General features: G+C 43.0%; 1 protein-coding gene across 6 annotated transcripts in view; it reads left to right on the top strand.

Annotated features, from left to right (window-relative positions):
* LOC140198120 (uncharacterized) overlaps positions 1–13256 on the top strand; it is a 127717-nt gene extending 114461 nt beyond the window's left edge. For 5 of the 6 annotated variants that reach the window (XM_072259055.1, XM_072259053.1, XM_072259052.1 and 2 more), the window contains 4 exons: positions 5179–5304; positions 5390–5485; positions 7130–7228; positions 10939–11243. In XM_072259055.1, coding sequence (XP_072115156.1) covers positions 5179–5304; positions 5390–5485; positions 7130–7228; positions 10939–11114 — 497 coding nt within the window. In that variant the 3' untranslated portion in view covers positions 11115–11243. Of the gene's footprint in view, positions 1–5178; positions 5305–5389; positions 5486–7129; positions 7229–10938; positions 11244–12017 lie in introns of those variants that run through there. The other variant, XM_072259056.1, reaches the window with a different exon arrangement.
* Positions 13257–13868: the final 612 nt, after the last annotated feature.

Genomic DNA, 13868 nt, shown 5'->3' with positions numbered 1-13868 from the left:
CAGGTCAGTGTCCTGGCATTCCCTGTCTATTCGTCAATCACCAGGTCACTCGTCTGAGTGCTGCTGGTGCCATGTAACCCAGTACTACCTGTTGCATGGTCGGGTGGTCGGCGACTAAACCAGCTCCCCCATCAGGCTTTCCTGGTGAGGAGGGTGGCTAGACACCCTGCAGGATGAAAAACAAGACCTGTCAAAGGGCGGATGAACCCTCTCGTAGGGTTAACGGCCGTCTAGCAAACACGTACCATGAAGCGTGGAAAGGGCATCCCTTCCATCGAAGCTTGGTCTGGCTTTTCAATGCAACAGAACTTCCCCCAGCCGTCTTGGACCCTACCATGCTGCTGGATCCGGGAGGGGATATCGAGAGGGTGGGTCTGGACCTGTGCAACCCCCTACTCACCTGAAATCCATTCACACACATGCTGTTCCTTTCTGAGGAGTGGGGTAACACCCCACTAACTGACTGAAAGGAACTATCATCATCCTATGGGATGGATAGCCAGAGGATTCCCTGTTGAATGTCAGTTGCCAGGCCTGTATCCTGATATTCCTTGTCCAATGCCATTGTCATCGGGTCTGAGATGACAGATGCTGGAAATTGAGAGCAACGCACACAAAGTGCTGAAGGAACTCAGCAGGTCAGGAGGGGAAAAAACAGAATCGAAAAAGTGTTCCGTTCCGAGACAGTCATTTCCCTCCATAGGTGCTGCCCGAACTGCTGAGCTCCTCCAGCATTTTGTTGTGTTGCAAAAGTTTTGGTACAACTGTTAAAAATACTTGTTAGTACAGAGGACTGTGTTTCTGGAGTCCAAACATGAGGAAGAAGCACAAAATAAGTTACCGAAATGATGATTTCAAATGATCAGAAACTACACGGGTAATAGTCATGGTAAAGAGATTTTCTTAACTTTCGAGGTATTTGACCAGTTCTTAGTACATAGAACCATGTGATACAGGAGCAGAATTAGACCATTCACCCCATTGATTCCATCATGGCTGACTTATTATCCCACTCCACCTCATTCTCATGCATATTCCCCATATCCTTTGAGGCCCTTATTAATCAAGAACATATCAACCTCTGCATTAAATACACCCAATGACTTGGCCTTCACAGTCATTTGAGGAAATGAAGTCCACACATTCGCCACTTTCTGGCTGAAGAAATCCCTCCTGATCTCTGTTCTAAAGGGACGTTCTTCTATTCTGAGGCTGTGACCTCTGCTCTTGGGCTCCCCACAAAAGGAAACATCCTCTACAAATCCACTCTCTCACCCTTTCAATATTCAACAGGTTTCAATGAGACCCCCCCCCATTCTTCTAAACTCTAGTGAGTAGAGGCCCAGTCCAATCAAACACTTTTCATAGATTAACGCTCTGTTCACTCTGATCGAACTGGATTTTATACGTATTTACTCATTTTTTGGGATGTGGGCACTGCTGAAAGTTCCAACATTTATTAGCCTATGATTGAGAGGATGGTTTTGAGGAATTTTCTTACACTGCTTAAATAAGGTACAACATTAAGCTTGTCACCTCAACCCCACCCTATCAGTAGTGTTCCTTTTATCCTATCCACCTCTTTCCCACTTTCTCTACAACTTCAACACTAACTTCATCACTGTTCTGACCACTCTGAAACATTTTGAATCTCTTTCAGAAATATCACCCACCCTGCTAAATGTTTTCACTTTTTTATTTTATATTTACACCATCTGTGGTCCTTCTTTTAAAATTTCCCTCCGCCGCATCACTGAGAAAAATACAAGTTCATAATGTAGGAAGTGATATTTTGGTGGTGGGGGAGGAAGAGGCAGCAAGTTCAATGTCATTCGCACTCACTCCATCTTCTCACCGGCTTAACAGTGACAAAGTTGCTCTCGTCCTCACCTACCGTCCAATGAGACTCCGCATCCAACACATGGTTCTCTGCAACCTCCAAATAGATCCTACCACTAAACACATCTTTATCACCCTCTCACTTTCTGCTTTCCACAGGGATTGCTCCCTCCATGATTTCCTTGTCCATTCATCCCTCCCCACTAATCTCCCTCTCGGCATTTATGCTGTTTTGGACAGATGGAGCATAGATGCTCAGTGAAGCGGTCTCCCAATCAATGTCAGGTCTCTCCAATATACAGGAGACCACAACGAGAGCACTGAACACAGTAAATGACCCAAGCAGACTCACAGGTGAAGTGTCACCTCACCTGGACGGGCTATTTGGGGCCCTGAATGGCAGTGAGGGAGGAGGGAGATGGGGAGATGAAAGCAGAAAGTGAGGGAGAGGGAAAGATGTGCTTGGTGGTGGGATCCCCTCCCCCACCCCATTGGAGATGCAGATGGGTGGGGGGGGGGAGGGAAAGATGGTCGTGTACGCTCCGTCCAGGAGAACAAGCTGGACCTCCCAGTAGTCACCCATTTTAATTCCACCAATCATTCCCATTTCGATATGTCCATCCATGGCCTCCTCCACTGTGGTAATGAAGCCACACTTAGGATGTAAGACCACAAAATATAGGAGAAAAATAGGCCATTCAGCCCATAGGGTCTGCTCCGCCATTCAATCATAGGCTGATCCAGTTCTTCTAGTCATCCCCACTCCCCTGCATTCTCCCCAAACCCTTTGATGCCCTGGCTGTTCAAGAACCTATCTATCTCTGCCTTAAATACACCTAATGACTTGGCCTCCACAGCCACTCATGGCAACAAATTCCACAGATTTACCACCCTCTGACTACAGTAATTTCTCTGCATCTCAGTTCTAGCAGGATGCCCTTCAATCCTGAAGTTGTGCCCTCTTGTCCTAGAATCTCCTACCATGGGAAATAACTTCACCATATGAAATCTGTTCAGGCCTCTTAACATTTGGAATTTTTCCATGAGATTCCCCCTCATTCTCCTGAACTCCAGAGAATACAGCCCAAGAGCTGCCAGACATTCCTCATATGGTAACCCTTTCATTCCTGGAATCATTCTCGTGAATCTTCTCTGAACCCTCTCCAATGTCAGTATATCCTTTCTAAAATAAGGAGCCCAAAACTGCACACAATACTCCCAAGTGTGGTCTCACTAGTGCCTTATAGATCCTCAACATCATGTCCCTGGTTGGAGGGACAGCACCTTGTATTCTGTTTTGGTAGCCTCCAACCTGATGGCATGAACATCGATTTATCAAACTTCCAGTAATGCCCTCCCCTGCACTCCTTCACCATTTCCCTCAACACCTTATCTTCTTTTCCACCCATTGTCTCCCTCTGGTGTTTCACCCAGCTTTTCTTTCTTCCATGGCCTTCTACCTCTTTCACCTATCAACTTCTAAGCTGTTTACTTTATCCCTTCCTCTCCAGGTTTCACCTATCACCTGATGTTTCTCTCTCCCTCTACCCACCTTTTAAATCTACTCCTCAGCTTTTTTTCCTCTAGTCCTGCAGAAGGGTTTTAGTCTGAAACGTCAACTGTACTCTTTTCCATAGGTGCTGCCTGGCTTGCTGAGTTCTTCCAGCATTTTGTGTGTGTTGCTTGGATTTCCCAGCATCTGCAGATTTTCTCTTGTTCTCAGATCCCAGAGCTGTGAATTACAGATTCCCGTGTCCTGGTGAATGACTCACAAATGTATCTGTGATTAGGAAAGTCACTAAACTGTTTTGCTGCTTGCAGAACTGAACACAGAAACAGGGAGATTTTTTAAGGACTATAGAGGAAACATCTGAACCACAATGAGATTTCAAAATTCGAAGTAAATTTATTATCAAAGTTACCATATACCACCCTGTGATTCATTCTCTTGTAGGCATTCAGATTACATAAAAAAAGAACATAAAAGAATCAGTGAAAAGTTACACACAAAGACAAACACCAATGTGCAGTACAGAAAGAAAAAACAAAATAAATACATAATAAATTTACTCTAGTTTTGCGCAGTTTTCATCTTATTTAAGAAACAGTGGAAATACACTACAAGCCGTTCAAGGAAGGTTTGCTAAGCTGAAACCTGCACTGGAAACCTGCCTTTGGAGCATGGGTTTGCACTTGCTGTAGCTTAAAAGAATGAGAGAAAACTAGATTTAAACATGAAGACCCTGAGATATATTGAGAGTGTGGGTATGGAAATGATATTTCCCCACTGAAGAATGTAGACAGGGCTTAGTGATTAAAATAAAGTGTTAGCTATTTGAAACTAGAAGGTGAACAGTTTTTCTCTCTTCCTCAAGGCACAATAGACATAGTGTTTGAGCGTTTTTAAGGCAGTGGCTGGGAGTGTTTGCTTGAGCACAACATTGGAAGATTACTGGGGATGGACATGAATGCAGAAAAGCCTAAAAAAAGCTAGTGTATATAGCCCAGTCCATCACAGTAAAAGTCTTCTCCACCACTCACCACATCTACAGCGAGTGCTGCCACAAGAAAGCAGCATCTATCATCAAGGACCCCCCACTATCCAGGCCACGCTCTCTTCTCATTGCTGCCATCAGGAAGTAGGTACAGGAACGTTAGGTCCCACACAACCAGGTTCAGGAACCAACTATCCTTGAAACTCTTCTGGATCCTCTTCAATGCCAGCTCATCTTTCCTTAGATAAGGGGCCCAGAGCTACTGACAATACTCCAAGTGCTGTCTGCCCAAAGCCTCAGCATTACATTCCTACGTCACTATTACATCCTTACTTCCCATTACATCATGGAAACTATTGGAATGGTTTGCTAGCACGTATTTCTATTAGTCCAGACAGGCAGAGTCTAAACAAAATGATGCCAACATTTTCGAATGGACAGAGGTAAAATAGAGATGATCGAAATATCACTGGATGGAAGATCAGCCATTCGTGTTCAATGGATTTTGGTGGATACTTTAATAAAGTTATGAAGGGATGGGGGAACATGTGTGTGAATGGAGTCAGGTCCGGCTTAGAGCTGTACTTAAATGGCCTGCTTGCATTTGTTTGTGTTTTTTGAAGGTCCCGCACCACTTTCGAAAGGAACTGGAACAAAATTGCCCCAGTGTCAGGCACGACTGGAGATGATGTTCCAAAGGTGCATTTAATGTCAGAGAAATGTATACGATATACATCCTGAAATACCTTTTGTTCACAAAAGCATGACGTATATAAACTATGAATGGTAATCGTACATTATGTTCATTTAACATCTCTTCATTTATTGTGGGTGATAACTCTAGGAGCTAGCTCTGCACCTATGGCAGCCCTATTCATTGTGGTTGCCCTGCTGCCTTTGAATGTGTGCCTGACCATCACCATTTGGAATCTGGGCTGCCAGTGTATCAGAAAGTTCTTAGACTGCACAGGTAAATAGAAGATGATTTATCAGAAAAATATCCCATTGTGAATGTTGAAACTGTCCTAATCCAATCCACCGTCTACACTTACCAGGTTTACGAGCTTCAATTGACTTCGGTTGCATCGTGAGTTCCATCCTTGTGATCGCTATTTCCATCGTCATCCTTGCTGAGGAGATTCAGCAAAGCAGTGAGTTTACCAACAACCCCTCAATGCCTTTTGCTTTAATTCTATGGATTGTGTTCAGCTTTGTGAAGTCTCCACTGTAAACAGCTGAGTGACAGAGGATACGAAAGGCTATCGTCCTGGTCCAGGCTGACTGAGACTTGGGGAGAATTTAAGTGATCTCATTTATCTATTTAATCCCTCTCATTTATCTATTTAATTAGATTGAGGAGGGCAAGGCCACTGATTAGGACTGAAAGAGGAGAGTAACAAAAAGAACTCTGTGTCTAATTAAAAGAGATAAAGGCAGATATTGCTTATCAGGCCTAGGAATGGGGATTCGGTCAGTTGATTATAATGGTTATTGTCAGTAGCAAGTGGATTACAAGTTGATAGTCATAAACACAAGAGATTCTGCAAACCGGAAGTCTTACGCACACACATAAAATGCTGGAGAAGCTCGGAAATTCAGGCAGCATCGATGGAGGGAAATAAACAGTTGACGTTTCAATCCAAAAGCCTTCACTATGATTGGGAAGGAAGGGCCAGAAGGAGAGGAGGGTGGGGAAAAAGTATAAGCTGGCAGGTGTGTCCAGCTGAGGGGGCAGGTGGAGGAGATGGGATTAAGTAAGAAGCTGAGAGGTGATATTTCAAAGTTCAAAGTAAATTTATTATCAGAGTACATGTATGTCACCACATACAACCCTGTGATTTATTTTCTGTGGGCATACTCAATAAATACAATAAGCATAATCAATAATCAATGAAAGACTGCACCAACAGGGCAGACAACCAGTATGCAAAAGGCAACAACTGTAGTGATACAAAATGCAAGAAAAATAAATAAATATATAACAAGAACATTAGATGAAGAGTCATGGAAAGTGAGGCCATAAATTGTGGGAGCATTTCAGTGATGGGGCCATGATGTTGAGTGTGGACTCTGCTTCAGGAGCCTGATGATTGAGGGGTAATAACTGTTCCTGAACCTGGAGGCGTGAGTCCTGAGGCTCCTCTACCACCTTCTTCCTGAGAAGGAAGCATAACCAGGATGGTGGGGTCCTGATGATGGATGCTGCTTTGGGGAGGGCTTTACACATGATGGACTGGAAGGTCTGAAGATGAAGAAATATGATAGGAGAGGACAGTGGACGATGGAAGAAAGAGAAGGGGGGGCACACCATTGGGAGGTGATGGGCTGGTAAGAAGGAGTTAGAAGGCAACCAGAATGGGGAATGGAGAACTAGAGAAAGGGAGGATGGTGTCAGACATACAGTAAATGTAGGAACAGCTCTTCAGCTGCTTGGTTCAAGATGAGGATCTCCCCTCAGGTTACACAGATGTGCAACATAAAACAGGCCCTTCGGCCCACTAGGTCCGGGCTGACCTTTTGCCCATCTACGCTCATCCCATTTGCCTGCGGATGTTCAGGGGATCTTTCGGGCCAAGTGCAAAGCTCCCTGAAAGTGGTTGCACACGTTGATAAAGATGGTAGGGAAGGTATATGATGTGCTCACTTTTATTAGTCAAGGACCTAAGTCTGGAGTCAGGACGATGGGTACGTCAATACACTTGACAATAATAAACAATAATAATAATAATACTGTTAAATTTCACATGCTGAGTTTCTCATTGTGATTTTGCACAATTCAATTTTCACTTTTTCAGATCAAGGCTGTCATGTGTCATATCTAACCTGGAGCACTGTGGCCCCATTGATCATAGTTGCTGCGATAATCTTCTTTTCATTTTTAATAGTATGGAAGAGTAAGTATTGAAGAGCTAAGCGTATTTGATACAGAGAGTATGTTGCTGTGTAACAGGTTGCCACTAGGTCTAGCTCCAGCAGTATTTAGTTAGAAATGACTCAGTTCTGTTCCTTCATATCACAGATTACCATTGTTTACACTGAGGGCCAAATGCCTGGTGTTATGTGTGGGACGGGTTGTTATTCGGTGCAACAACGGAATGGAGTGGTATCTCAGGTAGACCTATTACAGCTGGGATATGATTTGAGATATTCCATCGGGCTGATTTATTATCCCCCTCAATCCCATTAGAGGTAAAAAAAAAAGTACAGCACAGAAACAGGCCCTTTGCCCCATTTGGTCCATGCTGGACCATTTAACCTGCTGACTCCATCGAACTGCACCTGGACTGTAGACCTCCATATCCCTACCACCCATGTACTGATCCAAACTTCTTTTAAATGTTGAAATCGAGTCTGTATGCATCACTTGTGCCAACAGGTCGTTCCACACTCTCACAACCCTCTGAGTGAAGAAGTTTCCCCTTATGTTCCCCTTAAACTTTTTACCTTTCACCCTAACCACGACCTTTGGTTGTAGTCCTGCCCAACCTTCTTGCATTTACCTTAACTACACCCCTCATAATTTTGTATACTTCAATCAAATATCCTCTTAATCTTCTTTGTTCCAAGGAATAATATCCTAACCTATTCAATCTTCCCTTATAACTCACATCCTCCAGACCCGGTAACATCCTTGTAAAGTTTCTCTGAATTCTTTCAAACTTGTTTACATCTTTCCTGTAGGTAGGTGTCCAAAACGGCCACAATACTTGAAATTAGGGTCTCATCAGCTTCAACCTAACATTCCATCTTCTGTACTCAGTACTTTGATTTACGCAGGACAATGTGCCAAAATCTTTCTTTATGACCCTGTTTCACCACTTTCAATGAATTATGGACCAGTATTCCCAATTCCCTTTGCTCTACAACACTTCAGCTGTCTGCCATTTACTGTGTAAGACCTACCATAGTTGGTCCAACCAAAGTACAACACCTTGCACTTGTCTGCATTAAATTCCATATTCCATTCTCCTGCCCTCTCCCCATAACCTTTGACACCTTGACTAATCAGGAATCTATCAGTCTCTACTTTAAATATTCTCGGGCTTGGCCTCCACAGCTGTCTGTGGTAATGAATTCCACAAATTCACTACTGTCTGCCTCTCTGTTCTAAATGGAAGTCCCTCTATTCCAAGGTTGAGTTTACTGGTTCTAGACTTGCCCACCATTTGAAACATCCTTTCCATGTCCACTTTGTCTGCATCTTTAAATATTTACACAAACAACAGGAATTCTGCAGATGCTGGAAATTCAAGCAACACACATCAAAGTTGCTGGTGAACACCTGGAAATTCAAGCAACACACATCAAAGTTGCGGGTCTCGGCCTGAAACGTTGACTGTATCTCTTCCTAGAGATGCTGCCTGGCCTGCTGCGATCACCAGCATCTTTAAATACTTGATAGGTTTCAGTGAGGTTCTTCTCAATGAAGAATGAGTGGAGATCTAACTTGTAGGAGACTACAAGACAGAGGCGGGATCGATTCATTGGGCAGCAACTCCCAGATGTATGTTGATGAATAACCATTCTGGGATCTCTTGGTCATTGATGATCAAGAAATTCCAGTGCCCAACCTGTAGTGGATTTGGGAATAATTTGCTAGTACAGTGGATTTTGTTTAATTCCTACACCTTGGGAGCACTATATTTTGGTCCAATTAAGCGGCCGTTCCAATTAGCCAAAGTTGCATGGAAATAGTTTAAAAGATACAAAAAGACCAACTACCATTTAAAGTGAGTATCTAGTTATGTATTAAATGGAATACAGAACAAATCAGAATACTATCAATATTACTACAGTACAATTAAAACTATGCATTAGTTTCTAATAGTTATCAACAGAGGAATTCATCCAGTGTACGCTGCTGTGTTCTTTTGATTGATTGTAAATGAACAAAATGAGCACAGATAGCTAATACAGATAATGCACTGCTTTCATTGTGTGCAATTGTAGATTTTGGTACTCCAGTTACCTCTGCCAGTGATGATGAATGGCATTAGGCAGATACCTTTTAATCTGGTCCAGCAGGGTAATTATTTTTTTCGGCTAGTGTCAAGTATTGTCATGGCATTTTGGCAAGTGTCTGGATTTTTTTAAAAGTGAAAAATGAAAAACAAAATGATCAAAAATCACTGTTTTTTGAATCGGGATCCATCGGCCCAAATGGATAACGTGACACAAGCGCACACAACCGACTCTGTTTAAAAACTGTTCGCTCTAATGTAGTCTTGTGTCTGATGGCCACACAACTGCACGGGACTGCAGCTAGTCAGAAACTGTTTGGCAAGGCTCCTGTCCAATTCAGTGGCATAGTGTCCCAAACAAATGAAGGGTATACCGGCTATTTTCTCGATTAGATTTTGTTTTCTAAGAGGTGTCCCAAATAAGAGGCTGCCCTGATTCCCTAATGGCCCAGTTAACCAGAATCCACTGTATATATTTTCCTTTTCACTGCTTTCCCATTCCCAGTTGTGAAAGGAAAATTCAGGACCATCTTAGAACCGTCGGGTTCTTGAACTGACTTGTATGAACCTAACCCTACCGCAGAAACAGAATGCTACGGACCACATTTTGCACGACCATGAACTCATTTCTGAACATGTCTTTGTTGTTTACACTAAGGTCTTGTTTTTGCAGGGACTTCTCTCTCTCTCTCTCTCTCTCTCTCTCTCTCTCTCTCTCTCTCTCGCTCTCTCTGTCTCTCTGTCTCTCTCTCTCTCTCTCTTTCTCTCTCTCTCTCTCTCTGTCTCTCTCTCTCTCTCTCTGTCTCTCTCTATCTCTGTTCACTCTTGTACAATTAATTATCTACATTCTGTGTGTTTGTTTGTGTGTGCCTGCGAATAATGTTTTCATTGTACCTGTACCTCAGTGTACTTGAGCAGATGACAGTAAACTTGACCTCATTACAGTCACTGACAGGAGGGGATGAGTGGTGGAAGTTCATGTACGGAATTCTGAGAGCTTCAATAGGAGGACAGGAGGGATGTAGAGTTCTGGGAGCAGGACATTAAGTAAACAGAAGCACATATTCCATCTGCAGCACATCCTGGGGCAAGTGTAAGTTTGTGTGATGGGGCCAGTGGTGTGATTGTCTGTGCCTCACCCATGGTATCAGGGACCCCAGGTATTAAATGCTTATTAATTCTAACTGTTTGAAAATTTTAAACCATGGATGCATAAAATAATTCCCAGAAACCCACAGGATGTGAGTTTTTTTTTTTCTCCTGAGAGAGTTTCGTGCACAGAGGCCAGAAATGTAATGCAAAGAGAGATCTTCAGGCTACCCACTGTTTGGGTGGGAGATGGTATCCTGACGACTGCTGTCCAATCCCAGGAGGTTCCATCCATCCACTGTCACAGATTCCGAATGAAAAACAAATTCTCCTCGAAATCCTGTGCAGCACCTGGCAGGTGAAGAGATTTTCACTGTCAGGACCTGCAACTTCCTCACGCCTGTTAGCTAGAAATACCATCAGCTTTGACTTTTCAAATAACAATGGAGGACACTTGCCAATGGACTAAAGCACAACAATAAATTAGAGGCAGTTATAAAAAGTTCAATGGAATAAATGACTAAAGGACTAAGAGACATTTTATTTCATTTTAGGAGGTAGCAGTTCAAGCAGTGAACCCAACGATCAAGAAGTACCACCGGTAATTAATCCTTTAGTTCAATGTTGTAGGTTTTTTTTAAAAATTGAAGATCTAATGCTGGTTTATTATGAATTTAGAATGTCGATGGTAGACAGAACAAATCCAGAGTGCACTTTCAGGCTGGGCTAATAATCTTACAGACACATACCAGGGGGAATATTGGATTCTGTTTATAACATCATGCACCACACCTACAAACGTAAAAGATTCTGTAGATGCTGGAAATATGGAGCAACACAGTAAAATGCTGGAGGAATTTAGCAGGTCAAAGAGCATCCATGCAATGGAATGAACAATTAACTTTATGGGCCAAAATTCCTTCATCAGCACTGGAAAGGAAGGGGGAATAAGAAGATGGGAAGGGGGAGAGAAAATCCAAGCTGGTAGGTGATAGGTGAAGCCAGGTAAGGAGAAAAGTTGGCGATGGAGGGGTCGCGAAGTAAGAAGCTGGGTGGTGATCGATGGAAGAGGTAAAGGGGTGAAGAAAAAGGAGTTTGAAAGGAGAGGAGACTGGACCATGGGAGAAAGGAAAGGAGAACACACCTACTGTATTTGCATTACACCAATGCATGTCTGGTGCTGATGCCACTGCACTACTGGCTGGCACTTATCCCAGGGTTAGGGAGTCAAAAATTACAGGGCATAGGTATGTTCGAGGAGAGAGGTTTAATAGGGAGCCAAGAAGCTATTTCTTCACTCAGAGGGTGGTCCATTTATGAAATATGCTGCCAACGAGAATGGATAAGGAAGGTACATTAACAACTTTTAAAAGACACAGAGATATACTGCACATGGATAGATTTGTAGGGATACATGTCAAATTCTGGCAAGTGGAACTAGCTGACTAGTTTGAGTGGGCGTCTTGCTTGGCCTTGACTAGTTGGTCCACAGGGCTTGTTTCTGTGCTTTGTGACTCTCTGATGCTCCATTTCACTGCGCATATTTTCCTGTCTATCTGATTCTGTCTAAGTACTGATTATTTCTGTGGGTATATTGTTATTGCATATTACAAATGAATTGTATTAATTTCAGGAAACGATAAGAATGAATCAGCTACCTCAAGGGCCATCTGAGAATGGAGGTGATCAATGATATTTATTTGCTGTCTTCCAATAACCTCCATCAATCGCACAGCCACGCATGTCATGATGCATGCTGGCAATGTCGGAACCCAAGTCGTGGAGGGAAACCAGACGCCAATGGTGACCAGATTTTGTTCACAATAATTCCAACAGAGCATCAGAGGCTCGGCTGAGTGACCCCATGAGACACAACACAACATTCTCAAAACTAGAACCCTGCCATTAGTGCCAATTGGGCATCTGCTTCAATAATACGAGTGACATGCAATCCCTGAACCTGTCAAAACAAACTTGACAAGTTTAAACAGAAAACACTAGGGCACCACGTTACAAAGAGCAAGTCACTTGAGAAAAAAAACACAAGGAAAACTAAATGATTAACGACTCTTGTTGAACAATTACCAAATTCCGTTGTCCTAAAAACCTCAGAGCCATACGCTCTCTAGTTCCCGGCACAGGCCCAAAGAGCTTGTTACAACGCATTGGCTAGAGGAACCCAGCATGTTAAGCTGCATTGGCAGAAATGGTGATGGTTTTGGGTCTTTCTTAAACATCCCATGGTATTTCACAACACTACCCCCACCAGAGCCAAAATACTTGAAATCAGATGTACACACTATTTTGTATCTCTTGCACATTTACAGCTGAGAACACTTTCTGCAACTATGGTTAGTGTGACACTATTGCAATGGCAGTGATCCGGGTTCAATTCCCACCTCTAAGGTGCCTGTACAGACTTCCCGTGACTGCATGGTTTTCCTCTAGGTACTTTGGTTCCTTCCCACTTTCCAAAGGTACTTGGGTTGGTGGGTTATTTGGTCCCATGGAGCTAATACGGCTCATTAGAAAGATGGCGGACTCTTTGCACCATCGTCTTCTGGTAACAAGGTGATGCATTCAGATGCAGCAGCCTGTTCGGTGATGAACAAAGGTGCTTTTGTCTTTTTTTAAAATGTCTTCTTTACGATTGTGAGACAATGCTGGAATTAAGAACTTCACATACTACATGTCTATCCCATCAGCAAGCAGCTCACCAGTGGTGAAGTGTACCTGGTGCAGATCGTTTTACTGCCTATTACAGGAAGCATTCAGAGCTGGTGTGCGAAAGACATCGGCAGTCTGTCAGTCAGCGATTGTCTTAGGTGTTTCTTTTGAATTGGTTATGTAAAATGCTGCAAGCCTGCTTTCCTCGTGCATTGGTGGGGCGGTGGGGGGGGTGGGTGGGCTTTGGGGGGAGATGTGCACTATATATGCTTTTGAAATGTGTATTACTGTCGGTACCGTTTGTTGAAACTTGGCCCAGGAAGAAAGCTATTTCATTTAGGTATTCACGTACGATTGAATGATAGATGATCTTGAACTTGAATGTGAAGTACCTCTGACTGTGCTGTTGCACATTGATATAGCTGACCATGAATTATTTTAGATTAGAATGTGTGCTATCATGAGTCAAAGCGTCACAGTAGTACTAAGTACGAACAGCTGAGATTAACTTGAATTTAGATAATATTACGTTTTGCAGTATTGTTATCAATATGAACTGTGAGATGATACCTTTGGTCAGACATTTATCTTCTCGATTACCCAAAAGGTTTGCTGCTAAAAATTTTAGTTACTATCCAGCCAAAACTTTGGGACATCTGCAATCCTGGTGGTGTCAGAACCTCTCCCATGAATGGGAATTTCATTTGAAAACTGAAGTGGGAAGAGAAGCAGCATTAACTAGACAGATATTCTGTGCAAAAAAAAGGTAATTAACATATGGAAATCCTGATTGGATCATAGAGACAAGAGAAATCAG

This window comes from Mobula birostris, chromosome 5, assembly GCF_030028105.1.
Source record: "Mobula birostris isolate sMobBir1 chromosome 5, sMobBir1.hap1, whole genome shotgun sequence".
Lineage (NCBI taxonomy): Eukaryota > Metazoa > Chordata > Chondrichthyes > Myliobatiformes > Myliobatidae > Mobula > Mobula birostris.
This window is presented reverse-complemented; position numbering and strand designations above follow the sequence as displayed.